The 19,986-nt window shown below is 43.2% G+C and overlaps 2 protein-coding genes across 3 annotated transcripts; one reads left to right on the plus strand and one right to left on the minus strand.

Annotated features, from left to right (window-relative positions):
• Positions 1–1,474: 1,474 nt before the first annotated feature.
• trim69 (tripartite motif containing 69) lies at positions 1,475–6,433 on the plus strand. Its single transcript, XM_058049291.2, has 6 exons — positions 1,475–2,315; positions 3,313–3,408; positions 3,465–3,698; positions 4,124–4,146; positions 4,218–4,333; positions 5,539–6,433. The coding sequence occupies exons 1-6, from the start codon at positions 1,668–1,670 to the stop codon at positions 6,081–6,083; spliced, it is 1,662 nt and encodes a 553-aa protein (XP_057905274.2). The 5' UTR covers positions 1,475–1,667; the 3' UTR covers positions 6,084–6,433.
• Positions 6,434–7,287: 854 nt separating this feature from the next.
• LOC131103184 (bone morphogenetic protein 1-like) lies at positions 7,288–19,731 on the minus strand. 2 transcript variants are annotated; one of them, XM_078794129.1, is made up of 21 exons: positions 19,503–19,731; positions 17,451–17,543; positions 17,224–17,374; positions 17,045–17,158; positions 16,763–16,941; positions 16,465–16,570; positions 14,605–14,729; positions 14,393–14,508; positions 13,387–13,489; positions 13,192–13,308; positions 12,984–13,129; positions 12,692–12,887; positions 12,501–12,626; positions 11,025–11,048; positions 10,790–10,953; positions 9,932–10,112; positions 9,732–9,857; positions 9,476–9,603; positions 9,194–9,407; positions 8,808–9,058; positions 7,288–8,222 (listed from the first exon to the last, which is right to left on the minus strand). In XM_078794129.1, the coding sequence occupies exons 1-21, from the start codon at positions 19,624–19,626 to the stop codon at positions 8,088–8,090; spliced, it is 2,919 nt and encodes a 972-aa protein (XP_078650255.1). In that variant the 5' UTR covers positions 19,627–19,731; the 3' UTR covers positions 7,288–8,087. The 2 variants fall into 2 exon arrangements, with proteins under 2 accessions (XP_078650255.1, XP_057905222.2); XM_058049239.2 differs by lacking the exon at positions 11,025–11,048 and having other exon boundaries at positions 7,289–8,222; positions 10,790–10,950.
• Positions 19,732–19,986: the final 255 nt, after the last annotated feature.

The raw sequence follows: 19,986 nt of genomic DNA on the forward strand, positions 1-19,986 counted from the left end.
CCATAAGAGACCCCGGTTTAATCTTGATCCCAAGCAATCATGTTTTTGAATTTTTCTATGCACAACAAGACTGATTGCAACAATAGCACTTGTATAATAGCACAGAATACGTAAACCTTTACTTAAATATTGAAGGAAATCTTGACCTCCCTTACTTTGAGGCGATCTCCTTATGGGTGTCGAATTGAGGATATGGGCAGACTAAATAACCAAACCGGTATATGAAAACCAGAGTATTTAGTCCTGATACAAAGTATATCTAATAGAGACGTCCGGGCTAAGTTGCATTCCCTGTATGCCAACAGTAAGGTGGGTCTTAGTACAGCGCAGCTGCAAAAAAGCACCCTTTCTGTGTTTGTATTTCACTGTGTTTAAGCTATATGCTGCATCGCGTACTAAACATCTTCATACGCTATGTGCTTGATTTTAACTTTATTGTTGTTAGCTAGCCAAAATATGAGCAAATAACCTTCAATCTGCATACAATAGTGGTAGGGAATAGTCAATCACAAAACAGCTGTCCATTTTCTATGCCGCTTATCCTCAAGGGTTGCGGGTATGCTGGAGCCTATCCCAGCTGTCTTTGAGCGTGCAGGAGGCGGGGTACACCCTGGACTGGTCGCTAGCAAATCACAGGGCACATATAGACAAAAAACATTCACACATCACATTGTGATGTGGGAGGAAACCGGAGTACACAGAGAAAACCCACACACCGGTAGAACATGCAAACTCCACACAGAGATTCCCAAACTGAGATTCGAACACAAGTTTTCCGGGTCTAATGACTGTGTGGCTACATGCTAACTACTCGTCCACCATATGACCAAAACATTCATTCATTCATTCCATTTTCTACCGCTTTTCCTCACAAGGGTCGCGGGGGATTCTTCAGGCAAGAGGCGGGGTACACCCTGGACTGGTGGCCAGCCAATCACAGGCAGCCAAAACAGCTATCATTTAATAATTTTTGGAAAAACATGCAGGGAGAGTGCGATGTTCGAACCCCAAAGGGGTGTGTGACAATCGTATGTCTTTTCTTGGCACGTTTAATGACTACTTTGCTCACTGTAAACAACATCCCTCTGTTTTTACCACCCACGCACACGGACAGGATGGGAACCACGACACTTCCCACACGCACACACACACTCAAACAGTGCCACGGTCCTCTACGGGCCTGTCATTATGTTTCTCTGAGTAATAACACAGGGATTCTTACAAATGTTCCAGCTCATCAGGAACATAAGTACTATAAAAGTGGACAAGGTTCCACAAAGTGTTTTGTCTAAGTGGGTATTTCAAGGGGAGAAACATGCTGGTGCTTGTTGACACTGATGCCAATCTAGCAGAATTTCGGGCCTGAAGTGGATTTACATTTTTCTGCAGCACATTAAAAGCTTTGTGGTGCGGGCTTTGTTGCAGATGTGGTTAGGAGAGATCAGCCTCAGTTTCCTGGCTGAGCTGTGGCGACTGTCTGGAGCGAGAGAGAGAGAGAGAGAGAGGAGGAGGGAGAGCAGGAGGAGGCGTCTCCCATTGAGATTCCCTCACTATCTACGGATGTGAGAGGCTGTCCACCACCTCCTCCCTTCACAGTCAACAGGAAGACTGGAGGCCACAGACGGTGCAGGAGAGGAAAACCAAGAAGTCCAAAAAAAACAAAAAACATGAGCAAGAATCAGAAGGAAGTCAAGAAGATCCAGTCAGCTTATCTCCAGAATGTGGAGAAGCTCAACCAAGGGGCGAGGCAAGAGAAGAAAACCTGGAAGGCAAAAGAAGGAGACTTTGCCGCACCGACAACGATGGAAAAGCTACGGCAGCCTACTGCCGTCGCTTCTCTAGCTGGACCGGTGACCAAAAGTTCTGCACACAGGATCAGCCGAGACCTGACTTGCTCCATCTGCTTGGACCTCTTCAAGCAGCCCGTCTCTTTGCCTTGTGATCACACCTTCTGCCAAGGCTGCATTGTAGGATACTGGGCCGGACCCCGGGGTCACGGCCAGGGTGTGACGGGCTCCTGCCCCCAGTGCAGGAAAGTGTACCCGGGTCAGAGCTACAGGCCCAACCGTATCGTGGCCAATATTGTAGAGAGTTACTGTCAGGGACTGGAGGAGAGTGGCAACGGGGGGCGCTTGGTCGACGCCGCCCCGGCCGAGAAGGCACCCGCCCCGGCTCCACGATGCAGCCGACACAGAGAGGAGCTGAAGCTTTACTGTGAGGAGGATCAGGAGCTGGTTTGTTTGGTGTGCGGACTCTCTCAGGAGCACAGGAACCACACCATGGTTTGCGTCCAAGACGCAGAACAAAAGTACAGGGTGAGCATACAATAATTGTTAAGTATTAACTCATTTTTATTGGACCACTAGATACTAGATACTAGTGTTGATGCACCATTCTTGAGTCTGGGGGGCCAAAACTGAAAAAAATCTGCACTTTTATCCAGATCCTCACCAAAACTCTGTTCATCTTTGTCTTCTCATTTCTCGTTTAATCTCTAATTTAGGTACATTTGACTTAGTTTGACCTATATTTTTCTCACCACTCCTTTCTGAAGTTCAGTTGAAATCTGTAGCCGTTTTGGGTCATCCGACTAATTTACTCAGTTTGACTAGTTTTAAAACTGACCACTAGATGTCACTGGTGTTCATGTAAGTCGGACCTTTATCCAGACCCTCACCAAAACTCTGTTCATCTTTGTCTTCTCATTTTTTGTTTAATCTATAATTTAGGTACATTTGACTTTGTTTTAGGATTGAGGGACCCCAACTGAGCACCAAACATCTATGTCGGTGTTGCTTTGACCTAATCTCGCTCATTCCAATTCAAAATCTGAGATTGAGATTAGTCTCTAGGCAGGCGAAGCTAGTTCTAATTTTGGGAGTAAATCCTATATCTTTCTCACCATTCTGAAGTTCAGTTGAAATCTGTAGCCGTTTTGGGTCATTATTAATTTACTCACAGTTTGACTAGTTTTAAAACCGACCACTAGATGTCACTGGTGCTCATGTAAGTCGGACCTTTATCCAGACCCTCACCAAATGTATATTCTTCCTTCTACAAAGTCCTGTCTAAATTGTATTTGTTGTTTACCAGATGTCGCCTGAATCCAGGCAGTAAAAACTGTGCAAAGAGTACCTTCCCATCTTGTGCTTGCTCACACTTGGTGGAAGTAGTAATTACTGGAAGTAGTAATTACTGTACATGAACGTTGGTAGATGATGACCACTATGTAACCCACTAGACATCATAGGTATTTTTGAACAGGGGTGCCTTTGAAACCAGTCAAGTTTTCTTCTTTGTCCAATAAATTAGGCATCTCTGAACAGCTCCATGGACTCCCTGAAAGCCGAACTCAATACGGCGCTTCAATGTGACCGGGAAGCTGAGGATGAAGTCAAAAAGCTGAAGGTGAATGTGTTTTAAATACGTTAGTTATATTATTCATCTAAATGAGACCTCATCAGGAGCACACGGCCGACCTGAAACAGCGCATCGAGGCCCAGTTCAGCGACCTGCACCAGTTCCTCTACCAGGAGGAGAAGCTGCTGCAGGTGAAGCTGAAGACGGAGGAACGGCGTGAGCTGATCCGCCTGGATGAGCACAAGGCGCTGCTGTGCGTGGAGATCTCACGTCTGCAGAGAGCCCTCCAAGAGATAGAGGACAAGCTGATGGAGCAGGACCCCTTCACTCTGCTGCGGGTAAAAAAAAAAAAATCAGGAATTCCCCAAATGAGTCAGTTTTGGAGATGATTGTGTGCAGAGTTGCTGAGCTCCCATTTCAACTAAAGGAGACGAACAGGAGGGTGGGACCTCTTTGCTTTTCCTGTCAAGTCTGCACACAATTCTAAGGAAGCCAAACAGGGTCAAGTTGTCCCTGCTCCTGCTTCCCAGCAACAAAAGACTCTGCTGGACGGGACAGGATGCAGGGCCAGTGAGCTCACTTGTTGATCAGCAGGATAAGGAGCTCAGGGCTCCCTGGCCCTCGGCTAGAGGGACTTTCCCCCAGCCGCAGGGAGCTCCCATTGGGTGGGCCCGGCCGTTGATGTAATGTGGAAAAAGCTTTCTACTGTGTCAGATACAACACAACTAATCATCATATTTCTCTTCTCTGTGTCTCCTTTAAGAGCATCAAAGTATTACTGCAGAGGTAAGCGTGAGGAAAATACAATACGTGTTTTTATTGCGTCTTTTCACCGCTTTGGGGGTTTATATTGGCAGGCCATCCCTGAAGTTCGAGAAGCCAGCTTTTACGCCACCCAGTCTGTGTGAAGGACGCTTTGCAGGGCCTCTGCAGTACAGAGTGTGGAAGTCCATGAAAAGCAGTATTTACCCAGGTACTACAACTCGCAATCACACAAGCAGTGGAGAGATTACATTAACTAGTGGTTACAATAAATATATATATTTTTTTCTTTAACAATAGAAGCCATTTTTGTCATTTAAACAGCATAGTGGCTGTGGCTAAAAAGCAGTTTATAGGCAGTTTATAGTTATATAATATAGTTATAGTTATATATAGTTATACGTAATCCCCAAAAGTAGGATTCTTTATTTATGAATGGAATATTGTTGTAGTTGGAGTATAGAAGACCTGTTTATGACCTTCTGAATATGGGTAACATTATTAGAGACCTATAGTCATAATATAACACCCCTATAGTCACCTTTACACTTTCATTCATTCATTCATTTTCTACCGCTTTTCCTCACGAGTTTCGCGGGGGGTGCTGGAGCCTATCCCAGCTGTCTTCGGGCGAGAGGCGGGGTACACCCTGGACTGGTCGCCAGCCAATCACAGGGCACATATAGACAAACAACCATTCACACTCACATTCAAACCTATGGACAATTTGGAGTTGCCAATTAGGAGTCGCCTAGCATGTTTTTGGAATGTGGGAGGAAACCGGAGAAAATCCACGCATGCATGCGGAGAACATGCAAACTCCACACAGAGATGGCCGAGTGTGGAATTGAACCTTGGTCTCCTAAATGTGAGATCTGCGCGCTAACCACTCGTCCGCCATGCCGCCCTACCTTTACACTTATATTGACCAATATAGTAGGCATAAAGATATGATATAAGATATATTATACATAAATAAGACATGTTATGACACATGTTTGCATTGAAAGAGTTTTCTGGAGAGCTACTTTCTGCAGTGGCTTTGTCTCATAAATGTAACACTACTGACATTTAGTGACCAGTGTAGAATAGTACAGTACATATCACATCTTTGAATGAGTCTTATTTTTGTTAATTTTGCCATTTTTATGCTTGAAAATGCTTAATTTTTGCAAATAAAATGTAAAATTTTCTTAGAAATTTGTATATTTTGACTAATAATAAGGCATAGTCAACCCAAAAATGTATTCATTTATTTTGAAAAACTGTGAAAAATCGAAGCCGCGAAATTTGAACCACAAAGTGCTAGGGGACGACTGTACAATCAATTATGTCATCGCTAGTACGTAACTTACAAAAGTAGTTTTCATGTAAAAATACCACCACATGCAATTTTTCCGACACTTTGACTTTCAGTCCCAGCAGCCATCACGTTCAACTCCAGCACGGCCAACCCTTGGCTGAGCCTGACCTCCTCACTAACCTGCGTCCGCTACCAGACCTTCAACCACGCCGTGGAAGACAACCCCTACAGGTTCAACGCTGCCTTGTCGCTGCTCGGGAGCCAGGGTTTTACCCACGGGCGCCACTACTGGGAGATCGAGGTCTACAGTAGCACTGTCTGGACTGTGGGTGTGGCACGGGAGTCGGTGCCCAGAAAGGGGGTCATCAAAGCTCTTCCGGCTAACGGCTTCTGGACCCTCTCACTTTCTTACGGGATACAGTACATGGCGGGCACATCCCCGCCGACTGTTCTGTCCCTGGAGGAGCCGCTGGCCAGGATCGGGGTGTACCTGGACTACAAGAGAGGCCTAGTGTCCTTTTACAATGCCGAGACCATGACACACCTGTACACCTTCAGGGAGAGCTTCATTGAGACGCTCTATCCTTACTTCAACTTGGGATTTCTGGATAAAGTGCATGAGAATGAGCCTCTTAAAGTTTTCTTGCCAAAGATTTGAAACCGTCTTTTGTACGGAATGTAGATTTAGATTAATTAGCAAAGCTGCAGACTGGATCTATGGCTGCATTATTTTTAATACGTTAATATTTTAAAAAGTGAGTGCTTACTGTTTAAGATGTTTTTGTTTATTTGGGAGAATAACCGACGTATGCAGTCGTGTGTTTAGGTACAAATACACACAGTGCTGCTCAAATAGTGGGGCGGGTCCCCTGGGAGGGGATTACTTTCAATCTTAGTGCAGTCCTGCCAACTTGTACAAATATGTTGTACTTCTGAATACGCTTGTATACTTCACAACTCTTCATTTTGTTGTACTTTCTTTGTTTCAGTATACATAAATAAATACATATTAACAGTTTCCCAATAGTATTTCAATTTGGGCAGGGTGGGGGGGGGGGGTGAAAACATTTCTGTCCCCTGTGGGTGGGGGTTAAACCACTGCTTTAACATATGAGCAGTTGTGTTCACAAACACCATGTAATTTAAATTGAATTCACATTTATTTACACTACACATACACTCCTAATAAATAGCGCCCGTGAATGCACCTCGAGAATGAGGAAGAATGAAAACATAGACATGGTTACGGGTGGCATGCCAAAGATGCTTAATGCAGGCGTCTCAAACACGCGGCCCGCGGGCCAAATGTGGCCCGCAGGACACTAGTTTGAGGCCCCCGCCTTGTTATGAAAGTTTAATGTTAGTGCGGCCCGCGCAAGTTTGATATGGATGCTGTATGGTATCATGTACCCAGAAAAAATTATTACGTTTGATTAATGTTCATGTTAAAGGTTAAATAACTGTTAATAGTTATCCTCCCTATCCGTGTGGAAGTGGTAAGTTTTTGGCTATTTAAGTTTAAGGAAATAACTTGAAGGCTACCGTTTAGGTCGCTAGCTCTCTAGTTTGCGAGTTAGCATGTGTCTCAAGACCCTGCAGTTGCACAATATGTTGTAAATAAAAAGAGTATAAATGTGACTATAGTCATGTTTTGTCATGTCTACAGGGCTCTAATAATGCTTTGTTCATTTTAATCTGAAAAAAATAATTTGTCTACCCACCAACTATATGTGGTTTCTTAAGTTTTTATTATTCGCCGTTTTATTATTATTATTATATTTATTTATTATTTATTCTTATTTTTTGTAGAAAAATAAAAAGTAAGATATTTGAGAACAATGGAATGTTTTATCAGAGCTTTTCTTGTAGAAAATTGGAACCAAAGCGAAGTTTTTAAAAAATTTTTGTTTTTAATAAATGCGTTTTTTTGTTGGTTTTTTTTGGAAAACCTGATGCGGCCCAGTCTCACCCAGACCCGAGCTCCAGTGGCCCCCAAGTAAATTGAGTTTGAGACCCCCCGGTCATGTATACAGCCATGGCATACAGCATATCATCCAAAAATCCCAGCCTCCATTGAAGTTATGGTGGTGCTGCGTGGTGGTTGTCGATATAAACATTGGCTGATGTTGAAACTGGCACAAATGCTGTGTGTAATGTGTACAATGCAGGCATTTGTATTGGACTGCGAATGTGTAAAACACTTCTATACAACAGAACTGCTTTAATTATTAATACTTATTAGACACAATAAGAGTGGATAGTCAAGAAAACATAATAAACTACACTACATTTTAAAATATCATGACAGGTATTAACAATATGTTTATTATTGTAGTTGTAGTACTGTTCTGTAGAAGTGCACTGTATCATACAGAGGGATGTTGTAGAATACTGTATTTTAGTTCTTATACAGACTGTATAAATGTGTTTTTTAAATGCTCACAGGGCTAAAAAAAAAAAAAGATCACAAAGGCAGCACGAGGAAACGTATGCACCTACAATTATGTAAAAGTAGTCCTTAATGATCACACAGTAAGAAAGAGTAAATATGTCATTTGTCTGCTGTAAATGTCACGTTTGGGGTATAAATTCATCCATTCACTCCTCGCTGGGATTGGGTGCGGCCGACCAAAACGTTTGAGTCTGCATTTGATGTTTCGAGTCACTTGCTCACGTATAAAGTGTCCTGAAACTTTGTACTGGTGTAGTGCACGTGGAAACCTTTTTTACTGATGCTGTCGTCTGATTGAAATTTCAACACCAGCGCATCCCCGGCTGAGTAGATCTCCTCTGGAGTCTGGAGGAGGAGAAAAAAGATGCAGACATTTTAGCAGAAAATACAATACTTCCTCACATACAGTCAGGTGAAAAAAAAACAAGGATGCACCATGATTGGAAATTACTCCAATGACTTTAGGTCAAAATGCTAGTATAAAGCTAATACACACATGCTCAATGAATTATGCTCACTTATTGCCAAGATGTTTTACTTGTTTTGCTATTTTTTCCCCAAAACAATCTTGAGCAAATTTAAATTTTACCTTCTACCTTTTTATGTTCTACCGCTTAACCTCGCGAGAGGTGCTGGAGCCTATCCCAGCTGTATTCAGGGCGAGAGGCGGGTACACCCTGGACTGGTCGCCAGCCAATCACAATCACTCACATTCATACCTATGGACAATTTGGAGTCGCCAATTAACCTAGCATGTTTTTGGAATGTGGGAGGAAACCGGAGTACCCGGAGAAAACCCACACATGCACGGGGAGAACATGCAAACTCCACACAGAGATGGCCGAGGGTGGAATTGAACCCTGGTCTGTGGAGGAAACTATGGAAGGAAATACATATTGTTTATGAGGTTGACATTTTCAGCATCTTTACCCCAGATCCGCAGAATCGTCCCAGCCTTGGGGACTTGACGTCAGCTCCGTCATAGAGCTCGACGTAATCGTAGTTACAGTTGAGCTCTTCCTCAATCTCAAACACCTGAAAGATGAGCGCCACTCCGTAACCCTTCTGGGCAGAGATGACCCACAAACAGTCGGAGCCTCCCGGGTAGTTGTTGTCTCCAAACTCGGCGTGGGAGTACAAATCTTTCGTCTTGACCTCTGCGTTAAGGCTCCCTCCGCATTCTGAAGCCACCACAAATTAGAGGGTTAAAAAAAGAGCAGCCTTGTAAAAATGAAGGGAGGGAAGAATGCTTCTTTTCTTAACCATTTTATAGTGTTCTATCATTTCGAAGGGGACTTGGGAGGGGGGGGGGGTACCTGCTCTATATGAGGCCTCAAAGCCTCTCTTTTGCACGGAGTTGTCCGAAAAGAAGCGGAGGAACATTGCATTGCCGCTGGAGATGATTGGAGAAGGCTTCTTGGAACCGCAGACTTGTTCCAGACTCGGGGCGCTGGCATCTGCCCCGTCAAAGATTTCCAAATGGTCGTAAGCACACTGCATATGAGCCTCCATGTCAATCTCGTTGAAAGCCTCAGTAGAAAAGAATAAAGTGCGATGAAAACCCAGCTGAGTGCATTTTTTGGAACTGTGGAACTTACAAGTTTGATCCGATGACCAGGAGTGGTGGATACAACCCAGGTGCAGGCCTTCTTACTGGGGTACTTATTAGGCCAGTTGGGGCTGGTAATTGTGCCTGAGACGCCGCTTATCATGTGATCACAGCCCGCTGGGAACATCACATCAAAAACAACAACATGAGCCATTTGGCGGACACATGATTGCCACTTTTCTTCTATATCTTCTATGTTCTGTTATGTTCTTCTATATGGTTTCATTTTGACACATTTTCTGCACCTTCCTTGCAGTCGTGCATGTTGTCATGCAGCTTGAAGCCATTGCGGCACTGGCAGCTGTAGCTACCCATGGTGTTCACACATTCATGCTGGCAACCAGCGTTTTCTTGGGAGCACTCGTCCATATCTGCAAAGCAAAACAACCCATCTGGCCGCAGTCATACATACATACAGAACATAAGCAGCCATGTTGAATCTTGCCAGAAAAGAAGTGAGCCTTGAATCCTCTCTTGGAGACGGTGTTGTCGGACTTGAACTCGATCCTCATTTTGTTCTGTAGTGAGGTCACAGATTCTGGTTTCTCCTCTCCGCAGAACTTCCCGTGGAGCTTTGAGTCTGCGCTCGCGCCACTGCGTACCTCCGCGTAATCGTACTTGCATACCTGATGGAATTGATGTTTATGTGTGAGGTGGCACCCCTAAATCTCAATGGATTTCCTCAAAACTTTGCAAAAGACATTTTTATGTTCATTAGAAAAAAATGGAATGCCAGCCAAATTGATATTATGAATTTAAAATTCCCCATTCAAATTTGATGCACCCTAATGTAGGGTCAAAGAACATTGGCTGGAGGCAACCTTTGCATGTAGTTTTTTTTTTAATTAACACCACAAAACGTCAGTAGCTGCATTTGAGATATCATGAGTGGTCAGCACCATCCAGCAGCTTTATCTACGTCTGCACAACATCACAACTCAGATGTCTCAGAGTCCTTAGCACTATTACAACATTGGTCCTGTTGCTGCTGTGTTGTGCACTGTACTTTGTACTCTGTACTGACCATGTGCTACGTTTCCATTTTCACTTTCTCATGCACTCCAAGTCCATCCATTTATTCATGCATCCATTTTCTGTACCGTTTTTCCTCACCAGGGTTGTGGGGTATGCTAGAGCTAATCCCAGCAAAATGATATGATATTTGGAATGAGTGTTTGACCAGTCCAGGGTGTACCCCGCCTCTCGCCCTAAGACAGCTGGGATAGGCTCCAGCATAGTGACGATAAGCGGCATAGAAGATAAAGAATGTGGGATATATAATGACTTTTCAAATTATACTTACATCATTGCCCTCCATCTCAAACACATCAAACACCAGCGTAATGCGGTACTGGACGGGTGCCACCAGTTGCCACACGCAGTTTTTGTTAGGTGGGTATTCTTTAGGCCACCCTGGTGTGGTGAAGGAGCCATTTAGTTCGGTGATGAACCCGCCACAGGCTGCTGCTGGGAGAAGGAAGTATACATTTTAGATTTGTGACAACCATTCATTCATTTTCTATGCTGATTGTCCTTACAAGGTATGCTGGAGCATATCCCAGCTGACTTGGGGCGAGAGACAGGACACATATATACAAACAACCATTCACACTACATTTGTATAGTTCATTCATTCATTTTCTACCACTTATTCTCACGAAGGTCACGGGGGTGCTGGAGCCTATCCCAGCTGTCTTTGGGCGAGAGGCGGTGTACACCCTGGACTGGTGGCCAGCCAATCACAGGGCACATATAGACAAACAACCATTCACACTCACATTCATACCTATGGACAATTTGGAGTTGCCAATTAACCTAGGATATTTTCGGAATGGGGGAGGAAACCGGAGTACCCGGAGAAAACCCACCCATGCAAGGGGAGAACATGCAAACTCCACACAGTGGAATTGAACCCTGGCCTCCTAACTGTGAGGTCTGCGCGCTAACCACTCGATCACCGTGCCGCCACATTTGTATCATTTTCTAAAAAAAACAAAACAAAACAGGATGGACAGGACAGGATGTGAAAGCAAATTATGTCCTGGAAAAACAGGCCATTTGGTCACCCAACTAGTGGGTCACCAGAGTCCAGAACATAGTCCAGTTGGGTTGATTCAGAAATCAGAAAACAGTGTTTTGGAGCACATAAGAAAGTGAAAAGTATATTAGCATTAATAAAACGCCACTGATGCACAGACCTCACAGCTCGGAGACCAGGGTTCAATTCCACCCTTCACCCTCGGCCATCTCTGTGTAGAGTTTGCATGTTCTCCCCGTGCATGCGTGGGTTTTCTCCGGGTACTCCGGTTTCCTCCCACATTCCAAAAACATGCTAGGTTAATTGGCGACTCCAAATTGTCCATAGGTATGAATGTGAGTGTGAATGGTTGTTTGTCTATATGTGCCCTGTGATTGGCTGGCCACCAGTCCAGGGTGTACCCCGCCTCTCGCCCGGAGACAGCTGGGATAGGCTCCAGCACCCCCAGCGACTCTCGTGAGGAAAAGCGGTAGAAAATAAATGAATAAATGTTGACGTTCCGGGGCTGCACAGCGGTCGAGTGGTTAGCATGCAGGCCTCACAGCTAGGAAACTCGAGTTCGATGCCACCCTCGGCCACTCTGGGTTTTCTTCGGGTACTCCGGTTTCCTCCCACATACCCCGCCTCTCGCCCGAATACAGCTGGATAGGCTCCAGCACCCCCGCGACCCTCGTGAGGAAAAGCGGCAGAAAATGAATGAATGAATGAATGAATGCCACTGATGCGTCCATTCAACAGTATGGCAAAGTTAACACGTTAAAGTTTCATACTAACAGCCGAGTAGGAACATGCTGGATGCTGTATGATAAATGCATCACTACATCAGGAGGTTGCCTACAGCCACAGTTATTAATGAAAAAGGGTTTTGAACTGCATTTATAGCACGCACCCAGAAACTACAGGCCACTCAGCGATTAACTGCATTAATTACAACATGCTGATGATGTTACGAAGTCTTAAGGAGTGGAGTGCTCACATTCACAGCTGGACTTGTCACTGGCCAGTTCGTATCCAGGATCGCAGGCACATTTGTAGCTACCCAGAGTGTTTACACAGTGCTGCTCACAGCCGCCATTATCGGAACGGGAGCACTCGTCCACCTCTGGTAAACCATAAGCAAGTTTGATTTTGCAAGGCTAAAACGTCAACACGTGCTGGCTCACAGACCTTTAAAGAAGGTGGCAGAGAAGCCGGCTTTGTTGACCGAACCGTCTGACGCAAACTTCACCCAGAGTCGGCTGCTGCTACTTTTGACATTGTCTGGTTTGTCGTAGCCACAGAAGCGGCCGAGCAGCGGGCTGAGCTCTGAGTTGCCATCCCTCACTTCCACATAGTCGTAGGCACAGCTATCGTGACTCTCCAGCTGCAGGTGAAGCAAAGACACTGACATTTGTATACATGTGCCCAAGCACGAGAGGTCAAATGTATGTGTATGTATGTGTAAATTTTATGATTTAACCTCAAACGACTGGAAGGAGAGGCCCACTTGATACCCCTCTGATACCGTGATCTTCCACACACACATTTTGTTGGGGTGGTAGTCATCAGGATAATTGGGGGACTGGGTCTGACCGCTGTCTTGCTCCACCTCCCCCCCACAGACGGCTGCACAAGAGGTGACACGTGATTTGAAGATGACAGGTGCGGTCATATCAAATACGAGGTACCTTCGTAGACTGCCGAGAAGCCTTTGCCCACCCAGCTGCTGCTGCTCCTGAATTCAACCCAAAGTCGACTCCCGCTTGAGGTGATGACGTCTGGGACGACGTCTCCACAGAAACGGCCTGCCAAGAATATGACATGACAAAGTAAAGTAGTAAGGCAAGTCAGGCTTCATATTTTATGACGGAAAAGTTAGAAACCTTTCAGAGGAGCATTTTTCCAGAAGCCGTCTCGGACCTCCACGTGGTCATACCAGCACAGGTGACTATTGAAGAGATCCATGGCAGTGAAATTCAAAACAATCTATAAAGACAAGAATAGGGTAGAAGGTTTACAAGCAAATTCTGAAAGGGAACCATTGATCCGTCAAAAACATGCATGCTAGGTTAATTGGCCACTCCAAATTGTCCATGGGTATGAATGTGAGTGTGAATGGTTGTTTGTCTATATGTGCCCTGTGATTGGCTGGCGATCAGTCCAGTTTGTACCCTGCCTCTCGACCAAGTCAACTGGGATAGGCTCCAGCATACCCGCAACCCTAGTAAGGATAAGCTGCATAGAAAATGGATGGATGGAAAATGGAGAATTATATAATGAAGCTAACCAGTGAGGTGATCAGTCTTTTGCAACAACGCATCAGAGAATACTTTCTGTATCTCAGAGTACCTTTCTGTGGAGACATAAAAGGCTGTGTGTACTTAATATACAAATAAAACAAAGGAAAACAAATGTTTTTCAGTTCATAAATAAATGAGACGAGCAAGTATTTGAAAACAATAAAGATTTAAAGACATTTGTTTAGAAACAAAAATGAATTATTCTCTTCTTTCTTTGTTGTTTTCTTAATGAGCAACCTGTATTAACAAAAAAAAATTAAAATCCAAAAGATTCTGTGTCTCACCAGCCATGAACCTCACCACACTTTACTATCATACAGTATCAGGCCACTTGTGTGTGTACACACTGATTAATTTGTCATTATGTCTCCCTCTTGTGGAAGTTCTAAGAATTACGGTTGAGCCATTTCATTTCATCCAATCCAAAAAGTTGCAACCTTACCAACAAATGTACGATTTATTAGAAGTGTTCTTTGGTGGAATAACAATACAAAATATGGTATATCGTCAAGACAACACATGTGAATTGATTATGGATATTCTCTAATTACACAAAGCTCAAAATGCAATAAAGATATAGCGTGTTTACCTTTTCTCCAGGTGTGACAGAAATCCTCCACACACAATGAACGTATGAGGAGTACCCATTGGGGAAATCAGGGGAGGAAAAGTTTCCCCAACTGTCTTGCAATGTCTCTCCGTATCCTGTCATTAGCATAAGATGAATGAAGAATGGTGTGGATCCGTTTGGACTAATACAGTAAATGCTGCATTAAAATAACAATAGTAAATGCATCATACTTGCACATTTGTAGAGTTTTCGTGCTTGTGCAATGTCGCCTTTGCTAAGCTTGATCCTCTGTCCAATAGGCGGCCGCCCTCCGTTAACATCATAACGAGGTGAAATTGTGTCCAAGAAGACACTTCTGTGTGAGGACAATAAACACAGTGAGCAATTAGAAAGTTTGGACAAAAAGTGTTTTTACACCTTTAACTCCCTTTGTTACTTTATTGATAACCTTTTGAAAATCTCTCAGTGAGTCCAGGGGCTCACTTTTGCATGGTTCCCATGGTGATGTACCCATGAATGGCAAGCATGTGCAAACACAGGGGTCTGAATGGGGGGCTTTTGGCCTTTGCCAGCCAGCTTGGTGGAGCGCGCCCCTGAATGCCAGAGAAAAAGGCCACTCCAGCTCGAATTATTCAACAAAGCCTGCAATGCGGTGCCTTTATTTAGCTTGGCTTGCACCCATGACTCACACCAACAAAGTGGGAATGAAGTTTAAAAACAAAACAAAGCACACACACACACGGAAAAGAAAAAAAACACGCACTGGACGGACCCTAGTCTTAAATCGCAATAGTCTACTCTGATCCTCTAGGTGGTGGCAATGGGCCTTCACAAAGTTTCCTAGCAGGAAGTTGCACATGAAGTGATAATGGTAATGGTTTTATTTCATTTGAACATGCATCAGATTACAATTGAGTGCATCCCATAATCAGTTCACAGTTCCACATGTCCAAAAGGAGCAGGAAGAAGCAAAGCTTATTAAATCCTACCCCTCCATCTGGTACTTTTACAATCAGTAACTGTTACATTTGTTCACTTCCTGCTTTCCATAATACAGTTTAAGGTTTTTTTTTTTAATTATGTACCTCGTACTGAAGTAGGAGGTGATATGACCATCCAATGTCATAATGTGTACCATAGTAAGTAAGTCAATATAGTGACACATATAGCACATCATGACTGGTTCAAGACTCTTCATCCTTGTATTTAGCAAACATCAACTGCTTGTATTGTTTCTTGAATTGGCTCATCGTTGTGCATTGTTTGATTTCCTTACTCAATGCATTCCATAGTTTGATTCCACATACTGAAATGCTATGCCTTTTAACGTAGTCCTAGCATAGAAGTGTTTCACATTGAGTTCATCCCTGAGATCATATTTCTCCTCTCTTGTAGAGAAGTATTGGATGACATTTTTAGCTAATTGGTTGTTTTTTGCCTTATGCATTATTTATGCGTGATTTTAGAAATAAGGAGTTAGTATGTTCTCTGTAGGGCGGCACGGTGGTCGACTTCAATTCCACCCTCGGCCATCTCTGTGTGGAGTTTGCATGTTCTCCCCGTGCATGCGTGGGTTTTCTCCGGGTACTCCGGTTTCCTCCCACACTCCAAAAACATGCTAGGTTAATTGGCGACTCCAAATTGTCCATAGGTATGAATGTGAGTGTGAATGGTTGTTTGTCTATATGTGCCCTGTGATTGGCTGGCCACCAGTCCATGGTGTACCCTGCCTCTCGCCTGAAGACAGCTGGGATAGGCTCCAGCACCCCCGTGACCCGTGAGGAAAAGCGGTAGAAAATGAATGAATGAATGAATGTTCTCTGTAGGCGTCATTATGAATTATCCTTACTGACCTTTTTTGCAGTACATATAGTTATTAGCCCATATTTCCACACAATAAGGAAGATATGGTAGAACCAGAGAGCAATAAAGAGTGTGGAGTGATTTCTGATTGAGAACAAATTTTGCTTTCTTCAATACTGAAAAATTTCTGGCCACCTTATGTTGGATATTTGTAATATGAGTTTTCCAGCTCATAGTTTCATATTTTTCATAAGTGTGTCATGCATTGTGTTATATGATGTGCCAACCTGGAGAATGTATTCCTGGCGTAATGCATGACACTGCCAAAGTCGTACACCTCGCCAAGTGAGTCCACCTCGCCTGGTTCCATCTTCAGGAAGTTGTACTCTTGTCCTGTCGATGTGCAACAGATAGCCATTGGTCTTAACGGTCCGCTCTTAACTCCCTCATGCTCTAAGCGTGATAAAAATCTATCCTCTCCCTCATGTGTTTGCTCCTCTTTATATAATCAACTTTTTGCACAACACACACAATACATTGTGGGACGGATTTAAATTGGGTTAGAGTTTAAAAAAAAAAAAGTACCTTGTTGGATGTTGTCTCTAATGATGCTCACATGTTCGTCCCGGTCAGGACGTGTGTGCTCATGCCAAAAGCCAATGACATGGCCGAGTTCATGCACCACAATGCCAAACTTATCACAGTTCTTGCCTATGGAGATGGCCTGAGGACCGCCGCCTCTCCGCCCCACATAAGAACAGCAACTGCAAGGGGGCGGAGGGGTTGGCGGGGGGGGCTGTTCAGGTTCCCATCCAGGACCTACGCACACCCAGATTTGTTACATACTGTAGATAACACTCCACTCACCCACAAGGCCTGTACGTGTAAACAATGTAGCTCTCCTCTGTGGTCCTCTCAGTGAACGTCACGCAAGTGTGCTTCTCCCAGTGTCGCATGGCCTGACGAAAAATAGCCCGCTGACTACCTGAAGAAACACTCTGAATCAGGGTTTGATTGCTGAACAGTTGACGGTCTTTAGCCTGAACCTACCACTGAAATTACCGCTGATCACATACGGTATGATGCCGTCTGGCCAAACCCGCTCAGATCTGGATGTGGCTGCCCTTCTCCTCCTTCCTTTATGGCGACGTGCAGCTCTCTTAATTCTGATGATCTCATTGGAAGTGGAACTGTTAACTACAGAGAAAGTCAAATGGCTACCATTTGCGCACAAGTGGATTCAAAAAAGAAAGAAATGGGTCCAAGACGGTACCTTTTTGATCAAGAGGGGCGCGTTCTGCTTTTAGGGCTTCTTTAAACATAAGAAGGTCTTCTTCATCCAAGGCAATGTCACCCAAAAAGGCAGCTAGTGGACACACAAATGAGTATATTTATATTCATTATAAGATTTATAATGACCAACATTATTGAAAGCTGCTGCAAACATTGGAAAATGCTATACTATAACATTATTTATTCAAAATTATTTAAATTATTTGTACAAATTACTGTTTATGCTGTACATTGTTGTTCATATTTGATGTCATCAATTTATTCTCCACATTATTATTATTTATTATTATGCGGGAGCCAAGCAACGACATTTCGTTGGCAATTTCACTGCTGTGATATTGTGCAATGACAATAAAGAAAGTATCTAGTATCTATCCATCCATCCATCCATCTATTCAATATAATAATGATAATAATAATGGACTAGAGCAGGGGTCTCAAACTCAATTTACTTGGGGGCCACGGGAGCTCGGGTCTGGGTGAGACTGGGACGCATCAGGTTTTAAAAAAAAAACAAAAAAAAAAAACGCATTTATTAAAAACAAAAAAATTAAAAAAACTTCGCTTTGGTTCCAATTTTCTACAAGAAAAGCTCTGATAAAATTCCACTGTTCTCAAATATCTTACTTTTTATTTTTCTACACAAAATAAGATGAAAAATAAATAAATCAAGAATAAAGAAAATCAATCAATCAGTAATAAATAAATAAATATAATAATAATAAGAAAACGGCAAATAATAAAAACTTAAGAAACCACATATAGTTGGTGGGTAGACTAATTATTTTTTTCAGATTAAAATTAACAAAGCATTATTAGAGCCCTGTAGACATGACAAAACACGACTATATTCACATTTATACTTTTTTTATTTACAACATATTGCGCAACTGCAGGGTTTTGAGACACATGCTAACTCACAAACGAGAGAGCTAGCGACCTAAACGGTAGCCTTCAAGTTATTTCCTTTAAACTTAAATAGCCAAAAACTTACCACTTCCACACGGATAGGGAGGATAACTATTAACAGTTATTTAACCTTTAACATGAACATTAATCAAACGTAGTAATTTTTTCTGGGTACATGATACCATACAGCATCCATATCAAACTTGCGCGGGCCGCACTAACATTAAACTTTCATATCAAGGTGGGGGCCGCAAACTAGAGTCCTGCGGGCCACATTCGGCCCGCGGGCCGTGTGTTTGAGACCCCTGGACTAGAGTCTCAGTGTTCACATCTCAATGATTAACATATTATTTCCGGTATCCCGTTGCTTTAGTCAAGCAGAACAAATATCTGACTGGTCCTTATTTGCAGTGTGATGTGACAACCTTTGAAAGGTGGAAATGAGTCACAATGAAGTGGATGTAATTGGCCGTCTTTTTGCACCCCATGCTTTGATGCCAGAGGGAGTTCTACAGGCAGCCGCGGCTGCTTCACCCTCGGCCTCAATGACCTCCAAGTCAGTCTCCTGGCAACTACTGTGCAGAAGAGAGGTGGCGTGTATTTGGAAGTCACAGGAAGTCACGAGTGCTTAGGAACTCCAAAATTGACTAATTCATTGCTTGGCATGTTTGGGTGGTTCCGAAGACAATCGGAACAGTCCAGATGCGATCCATTCAATGCCCTGAGAATATCATGACATGGATGAATGAGCATATTTACAGGCATGTTTGATCAGGCACATCAGACACTAATTTGTCTCCTGCACTTTATCAGTGTTATATTTTTAATAGATACTAAAAATGTAGTAGTAGTACTGTAGTATGGGTTTTATATTAAAAACACGTATCAACATCTGTATGTTGTAGTGCACCACTGCAAACACAATAATAAACATAATGTAAAATTATCTCCTCTAAACTGAGCAATATCATCTTTATAAAGGCTGAATTTATTTATTTTTATTATTATGAAACTATTGCAACTGTTTTTTGTTGTTGTATAACAAACCTAGCCCCCACAAAGCCTAGATTGGAGACTAAATAAAAGAGAAAGCTCAATGAATAAATAAAAAAAAGTACTTTACCAGCTTTACAGGGATCCTTGTAGTCAATTTCATCCTCCCGGTATGGAACATTTGTATCCAAATACTCCCAATCCACTGCGTGAGAAAGACACAAACTGTACAAAAACAGAAATGTAAAGTGCATTATCTAAAATGAAAATGCAGGAATACGGCTTTGAAGTGATTGCTGGAAAATGAATATAATGTGTCAAAAGCTCCTCGGCGGTGTGATTTTGATTTTTTTTTGTTTCTCTCTCTCTCTCTCTCTCTCTCTCTCTCTCTCAGGTCTCCATTCTGCTGCAGGGATTAGTGGACATTCAGCAGCGAGTGCAGAACACACATGCACACACACGCACCCTTCACTGCAAAACACACACATGCTGATTTCATTCACCTGCATCTACTTTATTTTGGCTTTAGTCATTTTGGGCTAAATTAAGACAAAAAAATACATTATAGTGCACTCCTACTACTACACCGTACAAGCTACATAGAGTAAATATAC

The sequence above is a fragment of the Doryrhamphus excisus genome, linkage group LG10 (genome assembly GCF_037039965.1).
Source record: "Doryrhamphus excisus strain RoL-2023G ecotype Guam linkage group LG10, RoL_Dexc_Guam_v1.1, whole genome shotgun sequence".
Taxonomy (NCBI): domain Eukaryota; kingdom Metazoa; phylum Chordata; class Actinopteri; order Syngnathiformes; family Syngnathidae; genus Doryrhamphus; species Doryrhamphus excisus.